The sequence below is a fragment of the Dicentrarchus labrax genome, unplaced genomic scaffold (genome assembly GCF_905237075.1).
Source record: "Dicentrarchus labrax unplaced genomic scaffold, dlabrax2021, whole genome shotgun sequence".
NCBI lineage: Eukaryota > Metazoa > Chordata > Actinopteri > Moronidae > Dicentrarchus > Dicentrarchus labrax.
In genome coordinates this window covers 9630895-9647352 of record NW_026136719.1, presented here as the reverse complement: position 1 = coordinate 9647352, position 16458 = coordinate 9630895, and the positions used below count along the sequence as shown (strand labels likewise).

At 39.4% G+C, this 16458-nt stretch overlaps 1 protein-coding gene across 2 annotated transcripts in view; it reads right to left on the bottom strand.

Annotated features, from left to right (window-relative positions):
- Positions 1-2466: 2466 nt before the first annotated feature.
- glceb (glucuronic acid epimerase b) overlaps positions 2467-16458 on the bottom strand; it is a 53030-nt gene continuing 39038 nt past the window's right edge. For both annotated transcript variants that reach the window (XM_051378365.1, XM_051378366.1), the window contains 3 exons: positions 14642-14887; positions 8713-9005; positions 2467-8021 (listed from right to left, as the gene is read on the bottom strand). In XM_051378365.1, the coding sequence (XP_051234325.1) occupies positions 7290-8021; positions 8713-9005; positions 14642-14887 (1271 nt within the window). In that variant the 3' untranslated portion in view covers positions 2467-7289. The remainder of the gene's footprint in view (positions 8022-8712; positions 9006-14641; positions 14888-16458) is intronic.

Below are 16458 nucleotides of genomic sequence, written 5' to 3'. Positions count from 1 at the left end.
AGAGAGAGAGAGAGAGAGAGAGAGAGAGAGAAGGAGAGAGATTTATTTTATGTTACGGTAATGACCGTTTCTCTCTGGTGTTCATTTAGAAGAAGAGGATGAGACTGAGCTGAAACTCACTGTTTGCTCAGTAGCACAAATGAGACAAGAAGTGAAGTTTTAAAATGATTTGGCAGAGAGCGGAAAGAAAAACGGATTCCCTGATGATTTAGTAAAGCCTTAAAGCAAACTGCTGAGGTAGCTGCTAATAAGAGGACGGGGTTTGATGAGAAGATCGATACCACTCTCATATCTGTCCTTTAAATATGCAGCTGCAGCCAGTTAGCTTAACTTTGCACCAAGACTGAAAACGGGGAAACAGCCAAGGTCTGCCGCCAGCATCTGTAAAGCTCACTAATTAATATTATAGTTATATTTTGTTGGTTCAATCTGTGCAAAATCGACAATTTGTCTGGCAACCAGCAACCAGCAACCAGCAACCAGTGGAGATTCCAGGAAATGACTTAAGAGGTGCTGGTGGGTGTATTTTCTAACCTTTGGACAGAGACAGACTAGCTGTAGCCTTAAAGGACCAGTGTGTAGGATTTAGTGACATCTAGCAGTGGAGCTGTAGATTGCAGCCTCCCCTCCAAGCGTGTAGAAGACACTGTGAAAGCCGCTATCTAGAGCCAGTGGTTTGGTTTGTCTGTTCTGGGCTACTGTAGAAACACGGTGGTACAACATAGCGGACTCCATAGAAGAGGAACTGCTGCCAATATACAGTAGATAAAAACAGTTCATTCTTAGGTAACAAAAACACAACTGTTCTTATTATTACACACAAATGAAATCATACCTATGAATATTTTATTCCATATTCTGCCAATATATCTTCCAAAACCTCAAACACTCGACCTTTAATGGACAGATATGAGAGTGTATCGATTTAAAAAAAAAAAGTGTATTTCCCCAAATATCGAACTGTTGCTTTAAGATTCAAACTTTAGAAAAAAGCAACTTATCAAGGTAAAATGATCTCAAACCTCAAAAAAAAAAAGAAAAACCTTCTTGGATGTGAATGATCAAATTGCACTCATAAAAAGTGTAGCAGGTGTACTGTTTCTGTTTTCTTTTCACTGGATACTTCCACATCCAGTTTCTCCTTCCCCACCTCCTCCGAGACCCTCCGCACAACACACAAACAAATCAAATAATGCAGGGTTCAACGGGGTGTTAATTTCATCAAGTGGGTAAATTTATGGACACCATAAAGCTTGTGGCCTCCGGACGGCGGGGTACCAAAGATTCGCCGTAATGTTATCACAGCCATCTCGAAGGCATCTGAACGGCAGCAGAGGAGGCAGAAGAGGCCGGCACAGAGGCCATGAAGAGACTGAGCTTATCGGGTTTATGTGGGGCTAATTACAGTACTGGGAGACAGACTCACTTGTCAGGAGGGACGGTAATATCATTAACGTCGAGAAGAGGGGAGGAATGAGATGCGTGGGGTGAAGTGTGTGGCTGTGAGGGAGAAATTATGGCTGGATTGTATAAATGCCAGAAGGTAATGAAAAATGCAAGTGGGTGGCAGGAGATACAGTCCTTCTCAGGTGTCTGTGCTCCTCACTGGATCAGAATAGCCTAATTAGGATAAATTATTAATCAGGATTGTTTTTCTTCTCAGCGGTTTCACAGAGAAGACGTTCAGTATGAACAAACTGTTTCTCCACTGCAGAGGCAAAGCTGCGAAACAATGGACATCAGAAGTTGAACCAAAATGCATTATTTTAGTTGTAAAACACCAGAATGGACTCAAAATAAACGAATATCTGGATATTATCATCAGAACTAGAAATAAATAGTGATGGACTGGATAAAACTCAACCTTCACTTCAAAATCTAGAGTTACCAATAAATTCTAGAGATAAAGAGCAATGGTATCAAGAAGAAAAGAGTTTTATTATAAAGGCTAACACTTAAATAAATATTAATTCAAATACATTGTATGGTCTGTTTTTTGTTTTATTTTATCTTTAAATTTTTGGACATTTTCTGTTAAAGCTGAAATCTATATGAATATTGTACGAGTACAAGTAAATTATTTGAAGTTTTTGGTTTCTTGTGGGGTGCAATAAAGTAAAATAAATAATATGTAAAATAACACAAAATAAAACCAGTGGACTAAGGCTGAAAATGACAATTATTTTCAGTATCTATTAATCTATTATGTATCTGTATTAAGCAATTAATTGTTTCATATATAAAAGAATGTCCCCCGATTTTCGTAATATATATATATATGTATGTTTGTGTATATACATGTGTATATGTTTTTATTCACATATGACAACAAAAAAGATGGGAAACAATAAAAGTTTTGTATATTTCCTTTAAAAATGGCCAATGATAAATTATCTAAATAGTTGCAGATTAATTTTCAGACATGGATGATTTGATTAAACACAAAAGAAGAGATTAGACCAGATGTTTAAGAAAAATGCTTTTATTTTTTTTACACCTTTAAAAAGCAAATTTTTAAAGCACAAAGATTTACTCTGTATATAAACACCTCTCTCTTCCTTGGACTAAAAAATGGTAGCATTTGCACATTGTGCTTCGATTGCAAAGTCTGTACAACCGCTCTGGGTCTCCTGTGGTGTCACAACCCCAGTAAACATTTTATTGCATAAATCACATTTGACCTCAGTGGTCATGTGTTGAAGTCTTAAATGGATAGTGGAAAAATAGAAAAAGGAAAAAACCCACCAAAATGAGGAAAAAGAAGTTGTCATACCTGTAACACAGTGAACAATAATAGCAGCTTCCTTAACGAAGGCGTTGCACATTGTCCTGAAAAGAAAAACAAAGCAATCCGAAAAGAAATACAACAGAAAACCATGTGACAATAAACGGCATTGTGCTTTTGTCTATCTAGCAAAACATCATACTCCTCCACAAATTATTACAACAATTGATGAATGACGCAAACACGCACTCCAAAAACAGAAAAAGGAGAAAGACTTTCGAGGAGAATTTGCAGCTATTGGCCCTTTTGCCTTTAAAACAGTAGCTGACTAAATGCTAATCTCTAGTTGCACATGTCCCCTTTACGATAAGCATGTTTTACATATCTTACTTCTGCTATAATCTATTCAACCTACATTTGAAAAACTAGCATTTCTCAAAAGGCAGTGTCTCTGTGGCGTCTCCGAGGAGACTTTACGTCATTAAATGCTGAATGGAAATCAGTTTGCACAAAAATATACAAATTCAAAATGTACTTGAATCAAATGACTTTGGTATAAACAAAATTCAGATTAAGTTAATCACACAGTAAACTTCCATTCCTGAATGTTCCCTTTAAAACTACATATTTCTACTTGTCCTGTCAAAATGGCAAAGTATGAATTATGCAAGTATTCATGGGAAGAAAATGCCACCAGGAAATGAACAAAGCATCCAAAAAAACTGATTATCACAAAGAAAAAAGTGCACTCATACCTCTTCTCTGGGATGACATTTTATATTTTAACTAAAAACATCCACAGTATAAATCTGTGGACATTTTGAGAATAAAGTAATGCAAAAAGGCAGAATTTTATGGGGAAAAAGTCCTAATATTTAAAAAAAAAGAAAGTTTGAGAGTAAAATATTTAGAGAAAAAAGTTGTAATATTAAAATAAAGTCATAGCATTACAGTGAAAAGGGAAAAAAATGCTGTATGTTCTTATTAAACTCTGGTTAACATGCTCATAATTTAGCTTTTCCTGAAAGAGTAACTGTACAATACAGCAGATACAAACTGTGTTGTACAGTTAATACTTTTCCTTGCAAAAAAATATCTTTTTCCTCTTAATATTGTGACTTTATTCATGAAATATAATAATATTAGTCTTAACATTGGCCCTAATACTCTGTTGCACATTCTTACTTAGTTCTGAATGCAGGAAGTTGAGTTACAGATGAAGCTGCAAGGTCAGAGAAGATGTACCCGGGGGAATTAATAACAAGTTTGTACAAAAGCAACTCATCTCAGTGGCACAACTTTTTTTTTTCTTCTAGCCAATGTTTCAATCGATATGAATCCCATTCTTCTTCTGATTTATTCTTGAAAAGCTCACACCACTTTTGAAAGAGCGTATGAGAACACGGTTCCAGCTCAAAGTTTTTCGTCAGTTCTATGCAAATGACCAAAGAAGATTCACCATCAACACCTTTCAGAAGAACAAACCGGCTCGAATCTCCTGCGTCCCATTTATAATCTTTAAAGTAGATCGATGAAAGCCTCATTAATGCTGAGGGCTCCACTTTGTTTTCTTTGTGAGAGCGATGCCAGTGAATGCTGACTCATCCCCGACTAGCGACTGTACTACGTGCAGGCTCTCCAGCCTATTAGCAGGGTGAATTGTTAGTGTCTTGGCAAGCCGGTTTCTCCTCGTACAGCGGTCAACAGGGCAGCACTGAGATTAAAAACGCTGAGTTCATGCACCCACAACAGCTGAGAGGAGAAATGAGAGCCTGGTGGGACTGACAGCTTCTTTATGTTTGTCAAGAATTTACCTCGACCTTCAGCACTCCTGGCATTGTCTATTTAAATGTTATAAATTGACATGTTAGTGAGATGCAGCTGTGCCTCTGCTGCCCACACGTATATCTACTGAATACACAACACGTACATCTACACCACCTACACCGGCACTGCCCTGCAATTATCAGCCTGAAGTATAGAAGAGCTTTTCAGAGGAGTTTCCAAGTAAACAAGTTAAAAAACAGGTCAAAAGGAGGCAAAACAATTAACGCGTTGAAACCCAGGGAAGTAAAGCGACATAAATATTTTAATTCATCTGAAGCTGAAGTTTGGCTTTAAAAGTAAGTTTAATGGAAGTACAAGTACTGTTTAACGTCTCTGCCCCTGCGTGTGATTCTTAAAGGATGAAGGAATCTTACAAATCTAATCTGCAGAGAACTTCAGTAAACTTTTTCTATTGATCTTATTTATCATCGACTAATGTGCCAAGATTGACTCATTTACATCTGAAGTCCTTTGTCAGAATAGTAAAAAAAAACAAAAAACCTGTAAAGATCAGAATAAAGTATTGATAATATTATCAGAGACGGCTCATATGTGCAGTCTAGTCTGAAGTCTGAACAATGGGAATTACACCAGGGTTCGACATACGGGGGAGCGAGAGGGAGCTCAGCTCTCCCGAAAGAGACATGAACTCTCCAAAAAAGTTCGTAATTGTTGGTGCCAATGGTTATTTTCTGTATAAATGTAAATCTTCCTGTACATCAGGCAAATGTTTGAGCACTTGTGTGTATTCGGGCAATTTCAGATCATTTGTGCCTAATAAACACAAAGCTGTCTATTCCTGCTAGGGCCATCTATGCGTGGGGGCGCACTCAACGCGCGTTACTAAGCAGAGCGCAACAACAAAACAACAACATTGTAATGGTTAATAATTCTTGTTTCTCTGTTGTCCCAGGCTAAATATTCTCCGTACGAACTGAAATATACTGATGGTTTATTTTTGCAGATATGCATACATCCAGTATCCTCCCAGCCCTGAATAAGAGGGTCTCCTGAAAGCCACAGTGTAATCTGAACACTCCCGCTTGTGTCCACTACAAGACAACACACTCATGATGAAGTTAAATATATCTGGCTGACTGACCATTTTCTATCTTTACCCAAACGGTGCACATGAGAAGGACAGAGCCACAGTGGCTTGATCAGTGAAATTAGAGGCCAATTTCTCCGCCGCCGTCTTTACAACAAACTGTGATTTGTGACCAGCTGCAAGCGTATCTGTGCTAAATTGACTCGGCTCTGATAGGGGGAAACTTATGTTTTACTAACTGAGCTGAAGTGAACTCAAAGTGATGCAGAACTGTAGCTGTGTTCTGCAATGGCACATGAATTATTAAGTTTCTCTGTGACCAACACACACACACACACACACACACTTTTGGTTACAGCTGAGAATGGCAGCACAGAGTTTGTCCTCTTAAAACATCACATAAAAGCTACCAGCATTTCAGTGGCTTCAGCGCTGAGGTCTAATTAGGATGAATTATTAATTTGATTTTTTTTTTTTTTTTTTTAAAGATTGTTGCAGACCTGACGGGTTTATCTCAGGGAATGTAACGCAACTGAAACATTACCTGGTCCCAGGGTCAGTCACACGACCGAAGATGCAGTCATGCAAGCAACTCTGACCAGATGTGCCGACACAACAGCTCAGATAAACACAGTGGAATTGTGGGTAGGAAGCAGGAAGACCCTCTTGTAAGTGGGAGCCGGTTTAACCATCTGAAATCCAATATAGTGGTTTTGAGGTGTTTATTCCTCAGAGCTCATTTCAAGCAGCTTGACAGACACCTAATCCATGACTTAATATTTATATTAAAGGTGGAGAAAAGAAGAAAAGGGAGTTTAAAGAAGTTAAGCTCACTGAAGATATAACAACATAATCCTCACCGAAATTATTTGTGACAATTTAACTGTGTTTTAGCGGGAAAGGGCTTCAGAAAAGAAGTGGAAGCTGCCGGTTTGGAAGCATGAAGCATTCGTCTCTTCAGCATTTCTGTAAAGGGATGAAATGAATTTATCTCACAGCTTAAACATGGTATACTTAAAAAAAATTACCTCTTCATTTAAAACTTTTGAAGGTTATGGGTTTAAAAAAAAAAAAAGGTTACATTGGAGAAATAAAATCCAAAAGGTTTAAGTATTTTATATTGATACGTGTTTTTTTTGGCAACATTCTCCTCAAAATAATCTATAATATATTCTGCGATTTACTTTTGTTGTTTTAAAGTTTATTTGTTTCAATAAACTTGCTAATCTGGCTGAAATGGTAAAAAAATACATACTTGGAGAAGAGACTTGTGGTGGATGCATCAAAGAATGTCGGAAATGTGATTCAGTTTCAACAATTAAATTCTCTAACATCATATACTGTTACTTTCTCTCTCACACACAGACACACACACTCACACACTCTGAAACTAGGTCTGTGCATAATAACAAAGACTAGCTCAAGGAAAAAAAGAAAACAGGAGAGTAGAGCTACAGTCAATGTTGCAGAAAATATAAAACCTGCAACAGAGCACACGAGTATTGAGAGCTGCAGCTGAATAAACTCATCCTTTAGATTATGAACCTCAACCAAAACTGGGACGCACACAGACACACAATGTGAGTATCTGCCTCAAATTTAAATCATCCATTAAGTTCTCACACGTAACATATATTCAACCTTTCAGTCATCATCTCAGCTCTATACTATATGTAAGTTATAGTTTGCCTAGTTGTGCTTGGCACGAATCCCTTTTAAGTAGTTTTTCCAGCGCTTGACCACATCCTTGAATATGGGAGAGTTGTCTATGGATGCCACCAGCTGTAGCTGGTTAATGTGCGTGGTGTGATAGTCCCAGCGTGCCAGATTGGGCGCTGTGCCCAACATGAAGTGACGCAGGTCATAGATGCTCCCAGACCCTGTGTCGAAGAGGGGCAGCATGGCCTTCAGGGACTCAATGCCGCGGCTGAACAGCTGCCCAGCCTCCCTGCCAAGCTTCTCTCCGGCTGTCTCAGTCAAGTCAAAGAGTCCCAGCAGGGAGTAGATGAAACCGTTGAGGACAAAGGAGCTGGGTGTGGTGGGGTATTCTTCATACCAGTCGTATTTGTTCATGAACACAGCTTTGACCCCGTGCTGCGCTGAAGGCACCTTGTAGGGTCCTACTGCCTTGAGGGCAGCGTTGAGGTAAGCCTGGTCCTTCGTGAGGAGGTAGGCTCTCACCAGGGTGGACATGGCCTGGCCTTGAGCCATGGCCGAGTACCAGCCGGGCTCCAGAGGCCGGAAGCCTTCACCCAGTTTTCGGGTGACCATGATGGGCCAGCCCCCTCGTTCATCCTGGTTGCGAAGCAGCCAGTCACTGGCGGCAAAGAAGGCAGCCATGTGGGCAGTGGTGGAGATGGTGACGTTGTCAACGAAGCCACGCCCATGTAGGACTAATCGCACCACCCGTCTGGGCATAATCTGAGTAAGAAATCAGGCAGATGAGATGATCAATAACTGGAATTACCATTAGGTATTAATTCATATGCATATGTTTATAATTTCTACATGTAATTAGTATTTACTGTCAAAGTTCTTATAATGAGATAACCTGGTTCAAAGTTTTAATGATGACATTTTTCCTAAGAAAAACATAACATTTACATTTAATTTACAAATTTGACAGAAATCAGTTAAAATAACGCTGCAAAAGTCATCATGTTATTAGTTTGTTCAACTGAAATGCAGATTTAAAATGAGAAATCAATTATGATTAATTATATATGATCCAGTTTAATTCCAACTAACAATTATATTCATTATTTAATAATCTGCTATTGATTAATTGATCAATGGTTTTGTCTATAAAATGGCAGAAAATTGTGAAAATCAACTCAATGTGTTCAAATCCCTTGTTTTGTCCAAACCCCAAAGTATTCAGTTTACCACAATATAAGATGAAGACAAGCAGCAAAACCTCACATTTGAGAAGCTGAAACAAGGAACATTGTTTGTTTTGCTTAAAAAAATGACAATGACTCAGTTATAGGTGCAGATTCCTTTTCCATTGATTGATTAATCAACTCGTTTCAGCTCTAGTCCAGTTACATCGGTAAAACACAGGGGTTGTATTAAACGTACTTTAAGCACCAAAAGTCTGACATAAACCAACCTTTGTGACCTTCACAGCCTTAGTGTTGGACAGCCCGACGCCCTTCCTGAGGTCGGTGAGCAGATCTCGGGTTAGAGTGCTCCAGGAAGTTCGTGAACCGATACCGTAAGTGATTTCTCGGTCTTTGAAGGCGATGAGCTGCGTGCTGGTCACGTAGTGGATAGTGAAGGGCGGGCCCTTCTCTGTGGTTTCCAGGATCACAGACACACTGCCATTGGAGATGAACTTGATGTCCAAGCTGAGGATGAAGTCTTTGGAGTTACCCAGCTGGAGGGACACGCCTTCGGAGGACTCTGTGGTGGTGGGGGTGGGGTGAGGAGGGTGGGTGCAGCAGATAAATGGGGGAGATGTTAAAAATGTTTATAATGAGCCAAAATTGCAGGAGAAAGGACATTTTATAGGGTTTCTTCAAGCGCATTTGGTCAGAAAAAGGATGTCTAACCTCATTTGACTGATTTTAAGAACTTCTGATGATTACCAGATGACAATGGACTATTTTTAGCAGACTGAGTGGAAGACTATTACAGCGCGTCTGCCTGCTTTAATACACTCTCCTTTGATGGTGTGTTCCTATGATAGCTCGTCTTTTTCCAGACTGTTCGCTAGTCGCATTTTCAAATGATCAGTAACAGTCAGATAACTTTAGAAAAATTCTGCAGTCAAACTCTTTATTGCATCGTTATCACCTGTGTGAAGTTACTAGCTGTGTGTGTGTGTGTGAGTCTCAAACACCCACAGGAACAACCTTCTCATGGGATGTACAGTACAGATGTGTCACTGCACATTTGAGCTTAATTAGGAGAACAGACGTGAGGGAAAGGAGGGGAGGAAAAGAACAGGGTAGTAGGAAGGTGGAACAAGAGAGTGAAAGAAGAAGTTGATGCAGTGCAGCAACTTTTCTATTTGCATCTCCACGTCTCTTTTAAAGCTCACCAAAAGATCCAAACTCTGATGATTTTCATTTTCCACACTGCCGCCACTTCTCTTACATTATATCAACTGTGTGCCAGCCACTTCAGTTACTGTTCTGAATTCATTTCAACCCCCTAAAGCACTAACAGCTTCTGGAATGATCTCTCCTTTGGCCTTGTTTCTTGGTCTGCACAGCAAAAAAAGCAAAGAAAAAAAAACCCAACAACAACCAAAAAACCCTTTTCTCATCAAGGCTCCCCCAAAGGATAAAGAGAGGAAAGAGTGTAGGAGTCAAGAAAAAGGAGGGTAATGGAATGATGGGTCGCACAAGTGCCCTTAAGGCCAGAGAGATACCAGAGAGAGTGAAAATGAGCCAATAGTGAGAAGACAATTGAGAATCAGAGAGAGAAATCTCACATGACATGAGCTGAGAAAGCAGAAGCAGACGAGGCCGTCTGAGACACAAAGGCAAGTCGATGAGGAGGAGAATGAAGGAGAGAGCCAGTCTGGCAGGGGCCTCAAGATGACTACGGCTCTTTAATGCACTCATAAATCCATTACTTAAGGCAATGCAGAGAGTAAGTGGATTTGTACTCTGGCCCCGTGATTACTCTGGCATCAATAAAGGATGGGCAGGGAATATAGACGAGATTCCACCTCCACTGCTCTGCTTTTCTCTCTGGCTATTTAGCAATAAGGCGGGAGACAGAGATGACAAGCAGCAAGGAACATGTCAGTGTAAAATCATGCTCGTATACGGGATGTTAAACTAACACTTGAAAAACACATGAACGTGTTGCAGAAGATCTAAGTGACAAGACAACAGAGGTGTGATTATTCATCCACATCCTCCAGCCTTTAAAGTATTATATTATATTATATTGACCCCTTCGGGCTTTAAATAACAATTATTTTCATTATTGATTAATCAACCAATTATTTTCTCAATTAATGGTTTTGTCTACGAAATGTTGAAAATGGTGAAATATGCTCAAAGTGACCAATGAATTGTTTGTTTTATATAGCCAACAGTCCAAAACTTTAATATATTTAATTTCAAATTAATATGACAAAGAAATAAACCATATTTGACGAGTTCAAATCGAATCATTGGCATTTTTGCTTAAAAACGGATTAGATTAGTAGCTGATCAACTTTCTGTTGACTGACTATTTCAGCTCTGCACTGAACAAAAGTAGATTTAATGTGGATTTTTGACTACTGGTCACTAAATATCTGTTTTTATGAAATCTAATTTGTTTCTGCAATACTGCAATGTATTTGCAATCTTTTCTATATTTGTTTCTGACAGAGGAGCTGCTCAAGGTGCGTTGAGGTTACGGTTGTCACGGTAACAACAGGTGTAGGCAAATCAACCAAACTGAAATCTTTCCAGAAGTTATTCTAAAAGCCACTTTAACTCTTTGATTGAATGTTTTAAGAAAACAAACAGATTTGGTTACGGGCGGGTACGCGTCTATGCAGCTGATCCGATACCATGTAATTTATTATCCCCAAAACTAGTTTGTGATCCACCCTACTCTGACAAAAGGGTTTAAGCAGAGCCAGGCCATACAACAACAATGGCAATTATACTGGCTTAGCAGTATACTCTTGTTAAAAAATAATAATAATTAGATATCGGATCCGTACTCTGTATTGGCCGATACGCAAGTTCAGGTATCAGATTCTGTATCGAGGAGGAAAGAATGGTATCAGAACATCTCTGATCAATAATCATAAAAACTTCTTAGGCTGGAGAATAGTTTTTAAAGCACTGATGCTGGAGACAGCTGTTATGATCTGTACCTCCACACACAGATTACTTTGCCAATTGTGGCAGGGTTTGGTTTTTACAAATTGCATTTCTGAACCATCAACCGACCACGAGGGGATTCAGAAAATAAAGGTGCTCAGTGGCGGACAGTGTTCGCACAGGAATGTGCAGATGGTAGATGGTAGGTTATTATCAGGGGACAGACGATTGATCCACTTGTCAGAGCATTTGAGAGGCTGTTCAACACCAGTGCCCTAGATACAGTAAGGAGGAAAAAGGACCCAAAGAAGGCAGGAGGAGGAGGAAGTGGAGTGAGGCAAAGACAGAAAGAGAAATTGACAGCAGAGGAAGAAAATAATAAAAGTTTGGATGAGAGAGCCGGATAAGAGGTTAAAAATGGATAGAGCTAATATGATTGCAATGTTTAGGAAGCACAAGGGGGCTGAGGGGTGATAAGTGGGGAGAAATGAGTAAATAGAGGTGGAAGACTGACTGAAATCCGGAGATAGACGAGGAAGATTAATGGAGAATGAAGACTGCCGAGGGAGGGCTGAGGACTGATGATGAAAACATGATGATGTCAAAGAAAGAGAGCTATGGTGGCGAGTTTAAGCCGTAAGGCAAGGTGAGCGAGCAGCAGAGCGAGAGAGAGAAAGAAAAGTGTGGAGCGGTGAGACGAAAAGAAATTGTTGATGATGAGAGGCTGAAAGCGGAAGAATTAGGAGGAGGTGAAAATTACAGTAGAGGCAGCAGCTCAACAGAGGACACAGAGGGAGAGAGAACGCCCTGGAAATATCAGCAGGAGATCAAAGGAGAATAAAAGACAGCTCACAGTCAGCTTTGGGTAAAAAAATCTGACTTCTCCAAATTCTAAAAATAACACTGCCAACTATCTCATGGCCTTGGTCACTTTACAGCTGGAAAACTAGGCCAGATTTCCAATCTCTATTGTAATAAATAGATTTTATTTATAATCTAGACCAGTCAGAGTTACCCGTCACTGCATTTCTTGCGTTCCACAATATAAGAGCTCTACAGAGTCTGTATATTACCCCAAGGCTGAACAATTTGAAGAAAATCTCTCAATTTTTCTGACTTAAATTGTGCATTAACTTGCACTTCTTTTCTACAGGCCTGTATTTGTGGTCTACACAGTATTAAACAAGTTATCACAAACACTATCACAGACTTATTGTTCCTACATAATACAATAATAAAATATTGCTTTTACCCTTAGGTTCAGTTCAGCTAGAGAAAAGCCAACTTCTACGTAAACTAGGTTTGTTTATTCTGGCAGGATTTAGGCATTTCTTAAAATAAGACATTTAAAAGTTAAAACTTTAACGGGGAGATTCCAGCACCTCTGTTCACCAGCCATCTGTTAGCGTTATACTTGAAAACTGCCAAGCTAAATGCTTACTAGTCTAAAGTTGATATGAAGCAAAACTTCTCACTTCTTTTGTCTTTTAAGAACAGCAAAAAGCTGCATTTAAATATCCAAAATGACACAGAACGGTGTTTCTTCTGGCACAACATAAATCTATAGAATCAGCATGCAGAGAATTAGCACAATTAACCAGTCAGCAGCAAAGACGTCTTTCTTTTTGCTTCACAACTCACAGAATTAACCACAAATGAGAAGAGCTGAGTAAATTTGCCAGAGACAGTTGTTGTTATAGTTGGTGAAATGATCACCGGATGAAGCTTTAACAAGCTCTTGTCATTTGAAAATTGCACTCTTTCAAACCGTATGTGACTCAGACTCCGTCGTTCCCACTGCATTGTGCAGCTCTGAATATGTTCTGTTGGCGGCATAATGAAAAGGACGATAGGAGTAAAGTGGGAGACAGTTTTTTTAAATATATTTGGCCTCTTTATAGATCAATTTTTAGATGCACGAGAGAAGGCTGCACACAATAAATGACTATAAAGTCTGAGGGAGGCTGGAGCAGAGTTTCCTCAGTACCATATGAGCCTTGGATACAAAGCGAGTGAGGCGAATTAAATTAGATTCCTTGTGGCACCAAGGACAGTGCTATCCTTCAGTGGGTAACTAATGCACTGATGGAGAATTAAACAGATAATATGTTGACTATTCATCTGTTTGTAAGGATTTTCTAAAGTTCTTACTGCAATGTTCAAGTCTCATTAAATCCCTGTACAACAATAGCAACGTAATTTTCAGCGACAGTTTTGTAATGTCAACTGTGTGTCTGACTCATCAGATCAACAAACTACATGATTTGCTTAATATAAAACCTCTGGTAACAGTGATAAAGTTACAGATAAATCACTTCTGATAATGTTATGGTTAATAATATCTGACTGATGACCACTGTTGAGTGCTTTCCACTGAAGCAGAATGAGCTATATTAACTGCCTCACAGCTCTGAATCCTGCAGAACCCGACCATAGCTATTAGGTTGCTTTGCTTAAAATATAAATATGATTAATATGATATGTCTAATGGAATAATTTGGTGATATTTCACATATATATTCTTGTTAAATACCAAAAAAAGACAAAAAATGACAATGAATTTATCTCATGTAGCCAAAGTTTGATATATCTTATTCCTCTGTGTCATAGACCTCCATTTTTGTCCACAATTACAAACACATCAACTAGATATTGATCGCTGAAGAGACTCGCCAGTCTGTTGGTCTTTCTGAACAACACAAAAAGGTAATAATTAACTATCTTTCATTAAAGCCCATATGGTATGTACAATGGCCTGCAAAGCCCACTCTAACCTGACGACAGCCTTGAGCTTTATTTAGACCTTTAACCAACAAACAGGATTAAGATTAACCGGCTACAGCTGATAACATTTGGAGACGACAGTTATCATTTCAACCACTGATACTCTGGATAAAAAGGAGAAATCTATGGTGATAATAATGTCGACTAGAGGTATTTCTCTCCGCAGCAATTTTCACAATGCATTAAGATAGCATAAATGTGACAATGTCTGACTAAGTGAACAAAATAGGATGAAATGTGTGATGTTGTGTCTGCAGGTTCTTAAATCATCATAATTTTTAGGAATCTGTCATTATGTGATGGGTCCACTGTCAACCAAAAGAGTCTGCCAGTATTCTGGCACTGTGGCTGTGACTCACCGCACACTATCCTCCTGTCCTGAGGGTGTAGCTGCATATCGAGGCTCCTACAGCCACAGTTAACAGGAGATAAGCTCCTTGCCCCGAGGCCATCTGGGCTCATGGAAGGCTTACATACCTGGAGCACTGAACTGACGCACGGTGGTAGTTCGGATCTTGTCGTAGACACGGCTGAGACCGCAACCTTTCGGCACACTCCAGGGAGCTGTGCTTGCCCGGCTATCTCTCTCCTCTGCTGTATCATAGACCTCTACGTGGGGAGGGCGCTCGGTCAGGTTTTTGCTGTAATGGCTCAAGCCGTACTGAGCAATCTGGATGGCGTAGAAGTAGCCCTGAGGGCCCCACTGAGTGGACAGAGGCACGCCTGGATGGAGAAGGAGAATAAGGACAGAGATATTAAACCTACTACGAGGAGTTTTTAACTGGTTATGAAACAGTCTCAATTTAATACTGATACCTCTATATCACCTAGATAAATATGCATCATCTTGTTTATGTAAAGGTTTTTCTTTTAAGCTCTTTGCAGTCTATTTCAAGGAAATGTTCCTTTTTAGATTGCAGTTGGCATAACAGATTTTTTTCTGGCTTGAGGAAAGACTGAATCTATTAACTTCAGTGACACATTAAGTTCATAAGCACAGTCGTATCGATAAAACCGGTCCAAAATGAATTATTGATACCACTCGTTCAAATTTAAAAACTTTCCAGTAATGGGAAGAAACGAGCTGTGGCAAAAACAAAAGTTAAAATCTGGGCCTACATTGTATACAGACACAGAAGACAACAGAAAACAGTCACTACAAAAAAGCAGCAGAAAACTGTGAAGAAAAGAAACACCACATGCTATGGTAAATAATTGGATGGTGTGGTGAAATTCAAGATAAGCTACTGCATTTCACTGCAGGCGAGCTTCCCTGTTCACGCAGCCAGGAATAGCTCAGGCAGGAGAATCACTCTGATTAACAGATAGTTCACTTAAAGCCCTTGTGACAGAGAGAGCACATGTGCAACTCAAACCCCATCCTTCTGAGAAGAAGAAGATAATATACTCAGATTAGGGCTGGGTGATAATGTGCCTCCTCCTTTCAAACTAATCACTGCTGCATACACAGCTGATCACTTATGTACTATTTCCCTTATTGCCATTTGTACTGTTTTCCCAATAGGAGGTAATCATGCACTAAAGACTCCATTTTATTATTTGCTGCTCTCCAAAGTACAGGTCCAGTTGTCTGACCCCAAAATCCAACGGCCAATGATGTAACACAGAAAGAAAGCTTTTTGCTTTTCTTTTTATGACAGACAATACAGTCAAATGGATTTTCATTCTAGCCTGTGTGTGTAATTGAAAATAGAGGGGAAGAATGAACTGATGGGCATTATGATAAAGTTGTTGTTGTACTGAAAACGTTCCTCTGCTCCCTCGTTAAACTGTTTAGAGACCATACAGCTAGTAATGGTGTGTCTAATGTACTGAACATTTTCAAAATGTTTGACTGTGAAACAAAATGTGCAAACACATACACACTTGTCCTGCAGTGACATGCAGGTTGCAAGAAACTTACAAATGATTCCACGAGTCTCTCAGTTCTTACTAGCAATATATATAAATTACACACTAATAGTTAAACAGCAAAATTCTTACAAATTATCTCACTAACTACTTGTTGTTGTTTTTTTACCAATCTGGAACATCTTAACATCTACATTTGGTTTTCTCATGGTTAAGACATGAAATCACTTTTTACCCGTCAGCGAGGAGCTAAACCAGAACCCTCCATCCACCCCCGATCCACCTTGTGCACTGGACTCACTGCAGTAGGAGTCGATGCAGCGGCGAGGGCATGATCCCATACTGATGTGCCATCCACAAACACTGGTAATTTGTATTCAACGACTTGCCCAATCGCAGCTAGAAGCACTATCGCTGAGGAT